The sequence below is a fragment of the Amia ocellicauda genome, chromosome 17, assembly GCF_036373705.1.
Source record: "Amia ocellicauda isolate fAmiCal2 chromosome 17, fAmiCal2.hap1, whole genome shotgun sequence".
NCBI classification, from domain to species: domain Eukaryota; kingdom Metazoa; phylum Chordata; class Actinopteri; order Amiiformes; family Amiidae; genus Amia; species Amia ocellicauda.
In genome coordinates this window covers 15356538-15370344 of record NC_089866.1, presented here as the reverse complement: position 1 = coordinate 15370344, position 13807 = coordinate 15356538, and the positions used below count along the sequence as shown (strand labels likewise).

Sequence of the window (13807 nt, the reverse complement as noted above, 5' to 3'; positions counted from 1 at the left end):
GGATATCCCTGAAATTGAAATGTGACGGAGGGCTGCCGATTTCTGCAGCTGATTTTTCTATATGGCGCTTATCAATCTTCCTCAACACCGTGGCGCTGTGCCAGGCCAGTCGGTTTGAATGTGCTTCCCTGGTAGCGTTCTTCCTCAGCCGTTAGCAGTGAATTCAGAAGATTTAATATGTTTGTATATCTTGAGGCCGAACATAGAAAGATGTTTTCAAAGTCCTAAATGCATCCTACATTTTATCTGATTTTTTGTTATTATTTATTTTCAATAGAATTACTCATTTATGCTACGAATTTGTGTTATCTGTGATTGACGCAGAATTTACAGTTTTTGAGCTACCCTGTTAACAACAGCCTTAAACCAACTAAGGTGAGCTTGCTCCACCCACTGTGGCTTCAGTTCAGTGAGACATGGTTTATTCACCTTATGAGACCACTGATATATATACGCACGGGGAAAAAATGGTATATAATTAAACCGTATGAAGCCAGTGCTGTTTCCCTACCCCACTGGTTTTACACTGTGAGACACACCAGCATGTAATATGGGGTTTATGAAGTGAAACTGGGAGGGGCCAAACAGGACAGAATACACAGTGAGAATGATCGGATTGTTACATTTAAATACTGGGAGGATTCTAGTAATTCAGACCCACTGTATTTTTGTTAATAAAGGGAACCCCCCCCCCCAACTATTATTAATTGACTTTGCCCCACATTTGTATCCAAACCAACATACTAGCTGATCCTTTATACAGAGGTAGTGTGCTTTTGTTCAAGGATGCAACAAGAGTGTCCAAACCTGGGTTTGAAACCCCTGGTTCCAAGTCCAGATCTCTCAACTTTGCTCCAGGCTACTGCCCGTGGTTGCCCTCAGGGGGTTTCTATTGTAGTGTCTATTTTTAACATAGCTACACACATGCTATAGGCCTGTCTGGCCAGCAGGGGTCTCTATTACAATGTGATTACAGGTGAGTGAAGAGCCCTGGAGTTTTGTTTTAGTGTCTGCAGGATACAGATGTGGTATATGTCTAAAAACATGCAGCCTGCAGACAATTGCTCTGCCTAGCTTTAAGACTCAATTACAAACACCTATTTTGCAAGGCTTATTCCATTAATTTACAATGCATGGAAAACACACGTGTATTTTTCATAAGCTATCTGAGGTTTATTTATTTGCTTGTTACATTTGTTTGTTTTAATTAATGACTGCATGGCTGCATTGAAGTAACTTGTGTTGAGGGCCACATCCCACTATGTCCAGGATTTTAAAATCTTTACCCTTTCGAACATGGAGCGCTGCGAGATGTTGTGGTGCAGGAATTACACCATACAAAATAAACTGCTGGCGATGGTTGATAGTCACTGAAAGAATCTGCTACCTGAGACTGCGGTTTCTCAGACCATTTCTATGCATCCTGGGTGAAAGAAATAAAAACGCCAGTGTACATGTGTAAACAAATACAAAGGAAGCATTTTAGCGGGAAAGGAGGGCCAGCTAAGATGCTTATTTCTGTCCCGCTGCCCCATTGTCCCGTTACAACAGCCGCTGCCACTTTAATGCATTACCTGATTGCCTGCTTAACTGCAAATCTGTCTTCCCTGGGTTTCATCAGCTTCCCACAGCATAGTTAATCTGTGCTCATGTATGTTTTATGGCTTTAGGAGTCTGCAGAACACAAATTACAGATAATAAATTAAATAGGACAAGCGTAAAAGCCTTAAAAAAAAAATCAAAGGCTATTTTTTAATGCAGAATAAATTCACATAACTGCTACAAAGGGATTAACAAACTGCGATATGGATATTAATTTTTATATTCCTGGAGTGTGCACAGCTGACTCCTCTCACCTGTTTTGTTTATGAAGTGCATCATTACTCGGTTTTTCATGCCAATGTTCATCTCTCTAATGGTTCGGATGAGGGAATGGTTTTGTTCATTTTTTGTGTTGTTTGTTTGTTTTATAATTATATCTGTTCAGTACTCACTTGTGAAAGTTGGCCTTATATATTTATTTAAACCCTTCCGTAAGTATTTTTTTTTCTCAATGGGAATAGAATGCTAGCAGCACAAATAAAGAGAGAGACGGAGACTCACAGAGAGAGAGAGAGAGAGAGAGAGAGAGAGAGAGTCTGCATTATGTCTTCTATAGAAAAGCCTTATGTAAGGAATAAATCAGGAATGAGTGTTGAATCTGTAAAAATAATCCACTGTTGGGGAGTGCTCTTGAGCAGTGGAACTGTGGGGTATTTTAACGGATTTCAGTTGGTAAAGCCACAACTTTAAGATTCAGTTGGCTGTTAAAGTAGTTAATGTAGTAACACTCCTTAGTTTTTGTCAGTAAAAGATTTTACATTCTCCCTCAGCGATCACTTCCTTTTTTTCAAGACTGGCACAAGATCTGTGTAGTTTCATATCCCTAATATCAAACGTGGGTGAGGAGTTAGTGATTGCTCAAATTTAATAATAATAATAATAATAATAATAATAATAATACTTTATTATTATTATTATTATTATTATTATTATTATTATTATTATTATTATTGTTATTCATCCAAGTCTATCCCTTGGTTGAGGTTTTGTTAGATAGTAGGTAGAGACAGTGGGAATTGTGTTCATCCATTAATAGCAAATAGAAGAATAATTAAAATGTATATAACTTATACAGGGCTTTAGGACCACAATGAGCACCACAAATGGTATATGATGAGCAACATTTATAGAGAATGAGGTACTGAGTATGCTTCTATTTCATTATAGTTTAAAATTGTCATCTGCTATCATCCATATGAGCTATAGTCTACATTCCACCATTGTTTTCGAGTGTTTGAAGGGCCAGTTTCACAGATCAAGATCAGCACTAGTTCTGGACGACTCATGTCTATTTTAGGATGGGTTGTGCAAGAATACTGCTAACCGAGGTTAGCGAAGATTCAGTTGAAGAGTGAATCATAGATTTAATACACTGAAAGATCAAAGGGCCACATCAAAGAAACATTTTAAGACGAGAGAAATCAGGATTTGGCAGGTGGCATTTTGTGCAGTTGACATTAATGCGAACTAGGACCTTTCCCTGGAGGAGTGTCTTTTAAATATGGAACATGTCTGTGGGATAGCAGGCAATAATCAGAGCCATGGCGAAGAAAACTGCCCAGAAGATGGGGCTTTAGTTTGGAAATTGTATGTTATTTCATGCAACCTAATTTTTGCAAATAACTTAAACCACAGTAAATGAGAAAGTCATGGCAACAGTATCTGTCTATAATTGTTCCCCACAAAATATAAACACATGCAAGGGAAACCACTATTCACAGACGCGGAATTACATGTCAGTGTTATTACAGTAAGAACTGAAATGTCACGCGTATTGTTCTCCATTGCCCAGTTATTGCTTATGACCATTTAAAGATAGGCAGTCTATTTAAAGTGGATTGTCTCTGTGCTACAACTAATTCAACAGCCATATATTCAACATGCTCTATACATTTTTTATTAACATTATTTACATTTTAGAGTAAATATATACTTTTAATTTTAGCACTCTTAAAGGCCCTGCAGCCTCTGCAAAGCACATTCGTTCAAGTAAATACCAAAAAAGAAGGCCTGTGGCTTAATCATCAATAAAGTCATTAAACCATATTCATTTCTTAACATATTAACATCTAAAATTCCCGCAGAGCCTCAGGTCTTGGTGCAGTTTACTTAATAGCCATGCAAAGCGTTTTCTCCTTCTTCCATTTTTTTTCTTTTTCTTTTTTCTATTCTTCTCCTCCTGTCGGCAAAATGAACATATTAACGTTTTCTTTAGTCTGCAGCCCATGGTGGCAAAGCCAGAAGACTAGTTAATTACAGCATCCATAAAAGATATACAATGCCCAGTGTTTCCTTTGCTTTGCATACTGAAAGATAATAGTAGGGGACGTTATTTGCAATTGTGCCTCTGCTTGTTATCACTGCCTTAAAAATCATACATGAAACATAGTTTTTTTTAATATCCATGTCTGTCTGTCTGTCTGTCCGTTTATATTTATCTGATGCACTTACTCAAACTATATTATTAATATTACTGTCTCTGCCAAAAGCATTTTGTCATGTAAATGTTTTTTTAATTAGATACATTCAGAGCTCAAAAACCCTCGCTGGTATATCAGTTGCTATTTTAAAATGTTTTAGTTGTAGTGCAGTGTGAGGAGCACTGACCTGCACCGAAGAAAAAATACAATACACAGACCTCTTGGTTTTTGGTTTCCTGAGAGAGCTGCAATTAAGCTCTCTGACGTTCGGTACAGTATGTATGGTTTATTCTATAGTTATAGTGACGTAAGGCACAGTTATTTTTATTAAGAGGAAGCAAATTAGTTTTCCTAGTCTTTTTCCTAGACTTTCATACTAATTCACTGACATCATTATGCCTAAAGCATCAACAACACAGTTGCACTGTGCAGACAACAACCTTGTTTTAGCACTAGCTCTTCTTTACATAAAAACTACTCAGATGCGAAGTCGCAGCCACATGGGGCAACACATGCAGATTCCTACTGCAGATCTTACAGCCTTAATGGTTTTGTGCCCTTGAATTGCAGATTCTGGTGCCAGGAAGTGAGTAGGGGGCCAGGATTCTACAATTTAAGCCATTTGTGTGCAGAGTGAGCTGTATTTGCGTGTTACACACATACACACACACACTCCCTGGAGTCCACCGTTCAATAGTAGCAAATCAGTGTATAGGGGCAGTGTGTCACTGCCTGTTGCTGCTGTGATACTGGCAGGTGTCCTCAGGAAGGAGTACAGGACCACAAGCGGCTGAACGACCGTTCGGTGACCACCAGGCTTCCACTCAGTAGCAGCAGACCTGTCATGTTCTGGGCCCCCACTGACTTGCTGCCTGTACTGTAGCAATATCTGTGGTATTTGTGACCACTGTCAAGTTCGTCTGCCGCTCTAAACGAAGACGACAATGCACAATGACATGACAATGCACTATGAAATGACAATGCACTATGACATCACTATGCACAATCACACCACAATGCACAATGACATCACAATGCAAATGACATTACAACACACAGCACACTCTGAAAAATTTTGGAAAATTTTTCGGATGTCCCAGCTTGTGAAAATAAGTGTCTTCTGTTTCGGGCCCTTCCTGGTGCACGAGGCCAAGCTCCTAGGTGGTTACTGCTGTGTTTCAGGGTGTTCAGTTTTGTGCTAGGTGTTTTGTTGCTGCTTGGTGTAACACATGCTATATTTGCTATATAATTTTAATTTAATCGCTATTGTGGCTGAGGCCCATAAGAACCAAGCAGAAGATGAGGAAATAATACACAGTAGTGGAATCATAAAACTCCAGGCCAAACTATCGGTGCATGGTGCATTGCTTTCAGTGGCCTAAGCAGCACCCGAAGAGTTGTGGATATCCTCTGACTGCCTTTGAATGCATTTCAATTATTGGATTGTTGATATATAATTACAGTGAGGATAACAGACACTCCCTCATTAATTGTAAAAGGTGGAAAAGGCTTATTAACATCCTGTGTAGCAGTAAAATAAACCTAATGGTCTGTACATGAAACTCTTGAGAAATAGCATCTTTACTGTGGTCAGATGTGGAGTCAGCAATACTCTGCCATGTACAGGGTATTGGCAGATTAATGTGACCCAGGGTACCTATTCTGCACAGAAATCACTACAATTACTACCACAGGCTGTAAAATGCATCCCCAGTAATGAATGCTGAAGTGTCTATTGTTTTAACTTCCTACCCGTTTGCTTATAATTAGATTTATACAGTAATTTTTTCTTAAGGTAATTATAGATGCAGTCGTAACGATCCTCCACTGCAAAGCGTGGACATCTTTCTCCGGCTCCCCGTGCCGCAGAACAGAGCAGTAAAAATGTGAATGGCGGTCACCAAGGGCAATTGCACCCCTACACTACTGTTGTTGCTCACCGGAGGTAAACCGCTGAAGTTGAAAAATGCCTGCATGTTGCCAGAAATGAAATGTTGCAAACGAAGTATTAATCAATGTTGGCTGCGGTCCAGGGCCCGAAGCCTTGGTGTGGAGAGCTCTTGAAATCACGGCTATGCCTCTGTATAGTGTTACTGGTGTGCTTGTTCCACACACAGCCAAACAAAATACATAATCTTTCACAGAAGGACAAGCTGCATCTCCAGAGCACTGTGTGAGGCGACTGGGAACTCTGCACCCCCAGCGTCCGCAGGAACATTATTTAGAATTCAGGGAGAAGGCTGGACCACAGAAGCAAATATATATAAATATATATTTCGAATGTGAAATGGTGGAATATTCGGTGGAATAAAATGGCAATTCAATAGGATGATTAAGAACTGTCTTAGAGAAGAAAAAAGATCAAGAGCAAAATGTAAAGATCATATTTTTAGCTTAATCCGATTTATTGCAAAAGCTTTTTCTTCGGAAAGAGGCCGGACTCTATACCACCTCCCCTTGATATGTGTGAAGCACAGAAACGGGATGCTGTCACAGAAGCTTCTGATCGCTAATTTCTCTGCCGCGGTCTTCAAAAAGGACTGCAAGGAAATCATACAAATGAGAGACGTTCATTTCTGAAGGGTCTCTGGAATATTTCCTGCCCCTGTGCTCAACAGTTGCAGAAGGTCATTTCAAAGTCCATTGTAGCCATGTCTCCACATTGATGTGTCTCAGACAGGTCGAGTTAAACCTGCATGCACCAATTTAAGAACAATTACAATTCGTTTTAAACACAAGTTAAAATGTCGATATGCTGTATACCAGACTTATTTTGCCGTGTGGTGATCTGCACTTGACATGTTTCAGAAAAAGCCAAGAAATAGCTGCTGCTAATGGGTCCCTACAAGTGTTAAATAGCAATTTATTCATTGAGAAGGCAACAAATTGCTACTTTCACCACGGCCATTATTTAAGTTCATGTGCAATGACAGGGTGTCTGAGTAAGAGGTGGTTTGCACACTGTAAGAAAGGAATGGGGCTTGCGTTGTGGGAATGGCAATGCGCTGTTAACCATTCACTGACGTGAAATCAGTGCCTACTCCATTTTCAAAATCTTCTGTGCGGTATTTGGGTTTCCACTCTTTTACACACTAAGTATAGCCCTTTTTGTGGTTAATTTTTAAACACTTATTTTAACATCTATCTATTCCTGTAAAACCTCACTCTTATGCTTAACCCTAACCCCAACCTTAACTCTTAATCCCTAAACCTCTTAAAAACACTGAAGTTACAAAACAAAAACATAACAGTGAACAGAAGGCAGAAATTGTCTGTTTTTGGGGGTGGGGTTATAGGGGCATGTGTTCCTTTGGACAAGTTCCATCCTTCCATACATCAATATCGAAATACTAAACAAATAATTCTGATTAAAAATAATAATAATAAAGATGTGGAATACAAAATAAGGAATCTGCTAGCCGTTCTTAAGACTATCCAGTCATATATGCTGCTTTTAAATCTGCCTACAAAAGGAGCGATTGGGTTACTCGAGAGGAGACAACCTGTGTGAACGTATAAACCCCCACGTCGTTTCCTCTGGCCCCCCGACCAGCCCTCCGTCACTCTGACACCGACACCGTCGTCACCATCGCTAACCATAATAGAGGGAGATAGGCGGGGGGGCAGTCCTCTGCTAGAACGAATGTGCGTGTCCTCTGCCTGCGACGCTGCTGGAAACCGAGAGCGCGGTTTGCCTTCCCCCCGCCTGCGATTGTTCACACAGCAATTTACATGCCAATCTGCTCCATCTTTTTTCATGTGAGTCCCTCACGCTGGCTGCCTTCTTGTTCTTCAGTACTCAACCATTCTTCAGCTCCGGTTTCTTAAATTATTATTATTATTACTGACTCACTTGGCCTTTTGCTGTGCCAAGATCAAATGAATTCCTTAGATTCCTTAGATCTAATTCATTATTTTTTTTTTCCAGATTATGATTATTTTGGGGGAGTGAAGGACATTTTAATGTACGTGTTTTTGTATGGGGGGTGTGAAAAAAGGCATTAAAAGAAAAATCAATCAACAAAACCAGTCTGTTTTGCCTTGGCACGCAGTTTCGTTCTCTCTGTGTAAAGTAATGAGTGTTGTCATTAAGAAGTGCCTCTAGTTTGGTTCATTTGCATCTGTGAAAGCTTTTTGGCAAGTGGACAATTTGGGCAACACAAAAAAACAACCCCCTGAACTAAACATCCATAATACATCCATAATATGATGTTCTTCTACTGTTTATTTTACTGATCAATTTAAAACTCAGCTAATTTGTCTAGCCTGTATTCCATCTGCTCTGTCTTCAGCAGATGATAATTGAGTGAGAAGAGTTTATCATTATTGTTGTATGGTGTCCACAGTGTTGTGCAAGCCACTTTGTATCAGATCTGGACAGTTAAAAGACTGGGAAGCTGCAGAGTCTGCCACAGCAGGGCAGCGTGTGGACATGTGCCAAAGATGTGCAGATGTGTGCGGGCTGAGCAGCGTGCCCTCCTGTGTGGAGCTGCACTACTGATTCGCCAGCTTGTTGGCCTGTGCTTGTGGGTTGAGCTAATGATACGCTGGTCTGGTACCTAATGCAGACAGACCAGGGCGCTGTTTACTGGGCGTCCTATAAACACAGCAGGGGATGCTCTCAGTGTAAAATCCTGATGATCTTTTATGTATTTATTTTCTTGCTGACTCTCTTGTACGCCATTCAGCCGTCTCTGTCTTGGCAGATTTATTTGCTGTGTTTTACACTCAACCTTATGAATGCTATATTGTCACTGTTTAAATAAGGCAAGTGCTATGCTTTTATTATTGGTAGTATTATTAATATGATTGTGGTTGTTGTTTGTTTTATGAATGCAGTGCAATTGTCCCTGTAGTTTCCATTGATACATGTATGTATGCATTGATTGATTTATTTGAAAAAAAAGAGGCACAGTTATCAGATTTCCCATGAGGGTGACATTCAGACGTTCTGACGTTCTGTCTCTGTGTTCCTTGCATTCCAGGACACCGAGATCCTGAACACGGCCATTCTGACAGGGAAGCCCGTGGCGGTGCCAGTGAAGGTGGTGACTGTGGAGAAGGATGGAACCGTGAGGGAGGTGGAGGAGAGCACAACATGCAAGTCCATGGACGAAGACGTGATCAAGGTACAATCCTGACAGGCTGGATCAACCAAGAACATTGTAAATACCCCCAGTTTTAACCCAATAGACTGTGCTTTAATTATTATTATTATTAGTAGTAGTAGTAGTAGTTGTATTACTACTACTACTATCCACCCAATTTGGCATTGCATTTGATGTGATATTGTGGTTTATAATAACCATAATCATGATCAGGACCATAATCATGATTAAAGCGCTCTATTAGGTTAAAGGTGGGGGTATTGGTCTGTGTCTTTGCTCAGAGCCCAGCTGGGTGTAATAACCTGAAAAAGAGGCTAACCGTGAAACTGAGAGCTCCTGCTCCAACAGAACTTATTCAGAATCTCACAAAAATTAAATTGAGGTCACTTATAACAGATTGGTTTAGCTCATAACTCAGTCGCAAACTGAAATTGCAATTCAACATTTCCATAATTTGATTTATGGATGGAGTTGTTGTTTTATCATTATTACATTTTTTTTCCTAATAAACAGAAGATAATAACTTGTAGAAACCAAATGCACTTATTTTTTTTCTGACAATGGTATTCTATTACGCAAAACTGTGTAAATTAGTTTTCCATTACAGAAATCAGTTACATTGATAGAACTTTAGCCCTGTTCTCTCCTGCTGGAGAGGAATCCGCACCCTTCTGATTTACTTCTCTGTATCAGACTAGCTTCCTTGTATTAGGCAGCAAGTGAACATTTTGTCCTCAAAGTTGATGTGTTAGAAGCAGGAAAAATGGGCAGCATAAGGATCTGAGCGACTTTGACAAGGGCCACATTGTGATGGCTAGACGACTGGGTCAGAGCATCTCCAAAACTGCAGCTCTTGTGGGGTGTTCCCGGTCTGCAGTGGTCAGTACCTATCAAAAGTGGTCCAAGGAAGGAAAAGCGGTGAATCAGTGACAGGGTCATGGGCGGCCAAGGCTCATTGATGCACGTGGGGAGCGAAGGCTGGCCCGTGTGGTCCGATCCAACAGACAAGCTACTGTAGCTCAAATTGCTGAAAAAGTGAATGCTGGTTCTGATAGAAAGGTGTCAGAACACACAGTGCATCGCAGTTTGTTGCGTATGGGGCTGCGCAGCCAAGGACCAGTCAGGGTGCCCATGCTGACCCCTGTCCACTGCCGAAAGCGCCTACAATGGGCACGTGAGCATCAGAACTGGACCACGGAGCAATGGAAGAAGGTGGCCTGGTCTGATGAATCACGAGTTCAAGGTGTTGACTTGGCCTCCAAATTCCCCAGATCTCAATCCAGTCGAGCATCTGTGGGATGTGCTGGACAAACAAGTCCGATCCATGGAGGCCCCACCTCGCAACTTACAGGACTTAAAGGATCTGCTGCGAACGTCTTGGTGCCAGATACCAATCTGTATCAGTTTTGCTCTGTGGACAAATCTTGTCTAATGGCACACACACACACACACATATATATATATATATATATATATATATATATATATATATGTGTGTGTGTGTGCCATTGTCCACAGAGCAAAACTGATACAGACTGTCAGCAGCTCTTCTCCCTGTGGTGGAGTTGAGACACAGATTGTGACTCTTATTCTGGAGTGTTTAGACTGACGGATTAATGTGAGACAAACACTCACAGCTATCCCACACGACTGCAGGGCCACATTTAAGAATTGTTAGCATGCTTTGCAAAAGAGAATGTGGTCTCCTTGTAAAAAAGCCTGGGCTACTGGCACCCCCCCACCCCTCTATCCCTGAGCCAGGCACTTTGCAAGATTTCAAGTAGCTTTTGACAGCAGTTATTAAACGCCAAGTGTTTAATGATGTAACACCAGCCGCGGTACGCCGTTGACATCTACACGGATGGCAGAGGCCACCGCATTTCAAAGGAAGTGCAGGTTCCCTCAGTGCTTTGCCTGAATCGAATTCCAGAAGAGTCTGAGGCTTAAAGGGCCAGGGTTTTGTGATCTCGGCCTCGCTGGGGCTTAGTGCAGACAGCAGCCCTCCCTGCGTACCCCCCTGTCAGATCCAGTTGTGATAACAAGTAGTGTTTCTTCCTGAGGGAGGGCTGTGAAGAAGAGAAAGCGGTCTGGATTATAACCGTCTCCCCGCTCCCCCCCGTGTGCAGCTTTCTGACACGCATGGAATTAAAAAGGCACGCTGCTCTCAATCTGTACGGCTCTCACAGCACCGCTTCCCCTGGTCTTACCAAACTGTCACCCAGAGACAAACTGTGCAGGGAAGGAGAAGAAAGTACGGGAGAAAATTGGAGAAAACAACAACAAAAAAACACAGTGAAGTGTTTCTGGAGGTGTTGTGAATGTAAAACAGCCAAGACTGTGATATCATGAAACAAATCATGTGTGTTGAGGGTGTTCTTCACTATAACCCTTTGCTCCCTGGATCCCTATGAATGCAGTGGCCCCCTTAATAGCTAGTTATCCAGGAAATACTGTAGCAGAACAAATCAAGAATGATGAAGATGTTCCTTGCTTTGCACCTCCCACAAAGGAAAGTTGTTTCTTTTAAGACGTGACCTGTTTGCAAGTCTCTAATTCTGTGTGCTGATAAGCAGCCTGGAGAAGTGCGAGCACTATTACATGGATGTGGATTGAGACGACACACGCACGACTTTTCAATTGAGAGAATGGTGTAGCTTAGTATTTAAATCCCTTGTTTAGCCTCCTATTAACAAAGTGTTGAGGGGCTTTGCAGCTCTATTGTAAATGAGCCTCACTGGAAGAGCCTTCGTGCCGCATTGTCCCCGGTTATTGCATTAGATCAAAAAGAAAAGACGCGCAGGGAATGAACAGGATTACAAATTGATCTCGTAAAATTCACCGGGGTTACTTAATAAGTGAGATCTGCATTCAATCCAGGCCTGTGATTGAAATTGTCCCTTTATGTGCACAGTGCCTGCAGGAGCGACTGGAGGCTAGTCAATGTTAATAGAGAAACCTCGCTCTTGAGACTTGTACTACACTGCACTACACTATACTGCACTGCACTGCACTGAGCGCCTCTTCTTCAATCACACCTGCAGACCAGACAGGCTAATCGAATAAAACGTTATAGGATTAGACACTCGGTGGAATTATTCTTACAACTGAAAGTGAATAAGCTGTTAGTGGATTTAGTGCAAAATGGCACTTTCGTCTAACTGGGCTGTAATGGGCTTAAAGGTGATGACTGAGCTGAACACAGCGTGCGCTTAATCAGAGCCCATGTAAGCTCTGCCTTTGAACATGTCCTACCTTTGCTGAGGGCATAGCTGCAAAAATGGTGCATTCCCAAAATAATAACCATTTTGTGGCATAAGTTTGACTGTCTAAGTGGAATTACAGTCCCGCTTTCTCATTACAATGTTAATAATGAGACCTGGCCTGGCTTTGCTGACCAAAAAGTAACAAATTATTGTAATTTGCAAACCAGCGGGCGTTGATATAACCTATGGCCTTGGTGGCTTCATTTTTTCTCTTGTTGTTTCAATTTTTTATCCCCCCCCCACAAGTTGGAATGATTTGCAGGCTACATGACTTTAGATACGCAGCTGCCCAACAGTCATTTCCCAGAGAAAATTGCAGTCCATTTCTGGAGCTGCCAATCTCACCAATAATGGCCTCCATGTTTGTCTTTGAGAGGAAATGGTGGGAACGGCATTTTTCCTCATTATATCATTACAGCCAAACCCGTGTATATTTTTTACTGCTTTTTTTCCTCTTCAGCGGCACCTCCGAACAGAGGGTCAGACGTGTTAGCGCGCTTGCTATGGGCTAATGCAATGCAATTTATAGCGCTTCCATCTACACGCGTGTAGAATGAACTAATAATTCTGCCCACCAATTGGGCTGTCTGGCGAGGGTAAGTGCTACTGTCTGGGTTAGTTTTAGAAATGCTGATGAACAGCTTGAAACCCCTCCAATTGAAATGTATACCAGAATTAGATTGACAGAAACACATACTTCAAACCTAATATGATAAGTGTTTCCAAAACTATTTTGGGGAAAGAAAAAGGTTCTCCATTAAATAATTCCCTCTCTCCCTCTTATCTATCTGTCTATGTTGTCTATCTATCTATATGGAAAGAAAGAGAGAATTGTATATAAGTATACAGAGAGCTGTATTTCTTTAGAAATGTATTCTCTTGCCGTTTTTCAAGCCAGGGCACCTTCATCAGAGGAATAGGTGGGGATTATGCAAACACCATTTACACAAGAACCCCGGCAGTCTGAGTGCAGTTTGGTGAAGAGTCTGGGGATGAGTTGGCTCTTCTCAGGGGGGAAACTCACAGGAGATGTTAAGGCCTTCAAAATGCAAAAGAAAGCAAGAAAGAAAGGAAAGGAAAGCTCATCATTATTGTGGCCACCATACCCAAAGGACACCACCACAAGTCTCTGTAGACATCTGTTCTGCTATGACACCCTTTGTGATGACAAGAACAACCTGCGTTTATATTCCATTGTCGCTGTTTACCACCGTTGTTGATTGTTGGTAGTTTGTCTGGCTATTGTTCTGAAACGCTATCATTCACTGTTCAGGGGCCTCTTTTCCCCAGAGCCTGAGCGAAGAAGGTCCTGTGAAAGCCCAACTATTAACAAACCTGTGTGTGTGCGTGCGTGCATGTGCGTGCGTGTGTGCGTGCGTGTGTGTGTGTGTGTGTCAGGTTCACTTGTGTCAGG

General features: G+C 41.5%; 1 protein-coding gene across 1 annotated transcript in view; it reads left to right on the top strand.

Moving 5' to 3' along the window:
• The window catches only part of LOC136712904 (transmembrane protein 132C), a 169406-nt gene that overhangs the window by 139234 nt on the left and 16365 nt on the right, over window positions 1–13807 (top strand). Inside the window, exon 5 of the mRNA XM_066689729.1 lies at window positions 9008–9151. Coding sequence (XP_066545826.1) covers window positions 9008–9151 — 144 coding nt within the window. The remainder of the gene's footprint in view (window positions 1–9007; window positions 9152–13807) is intronic.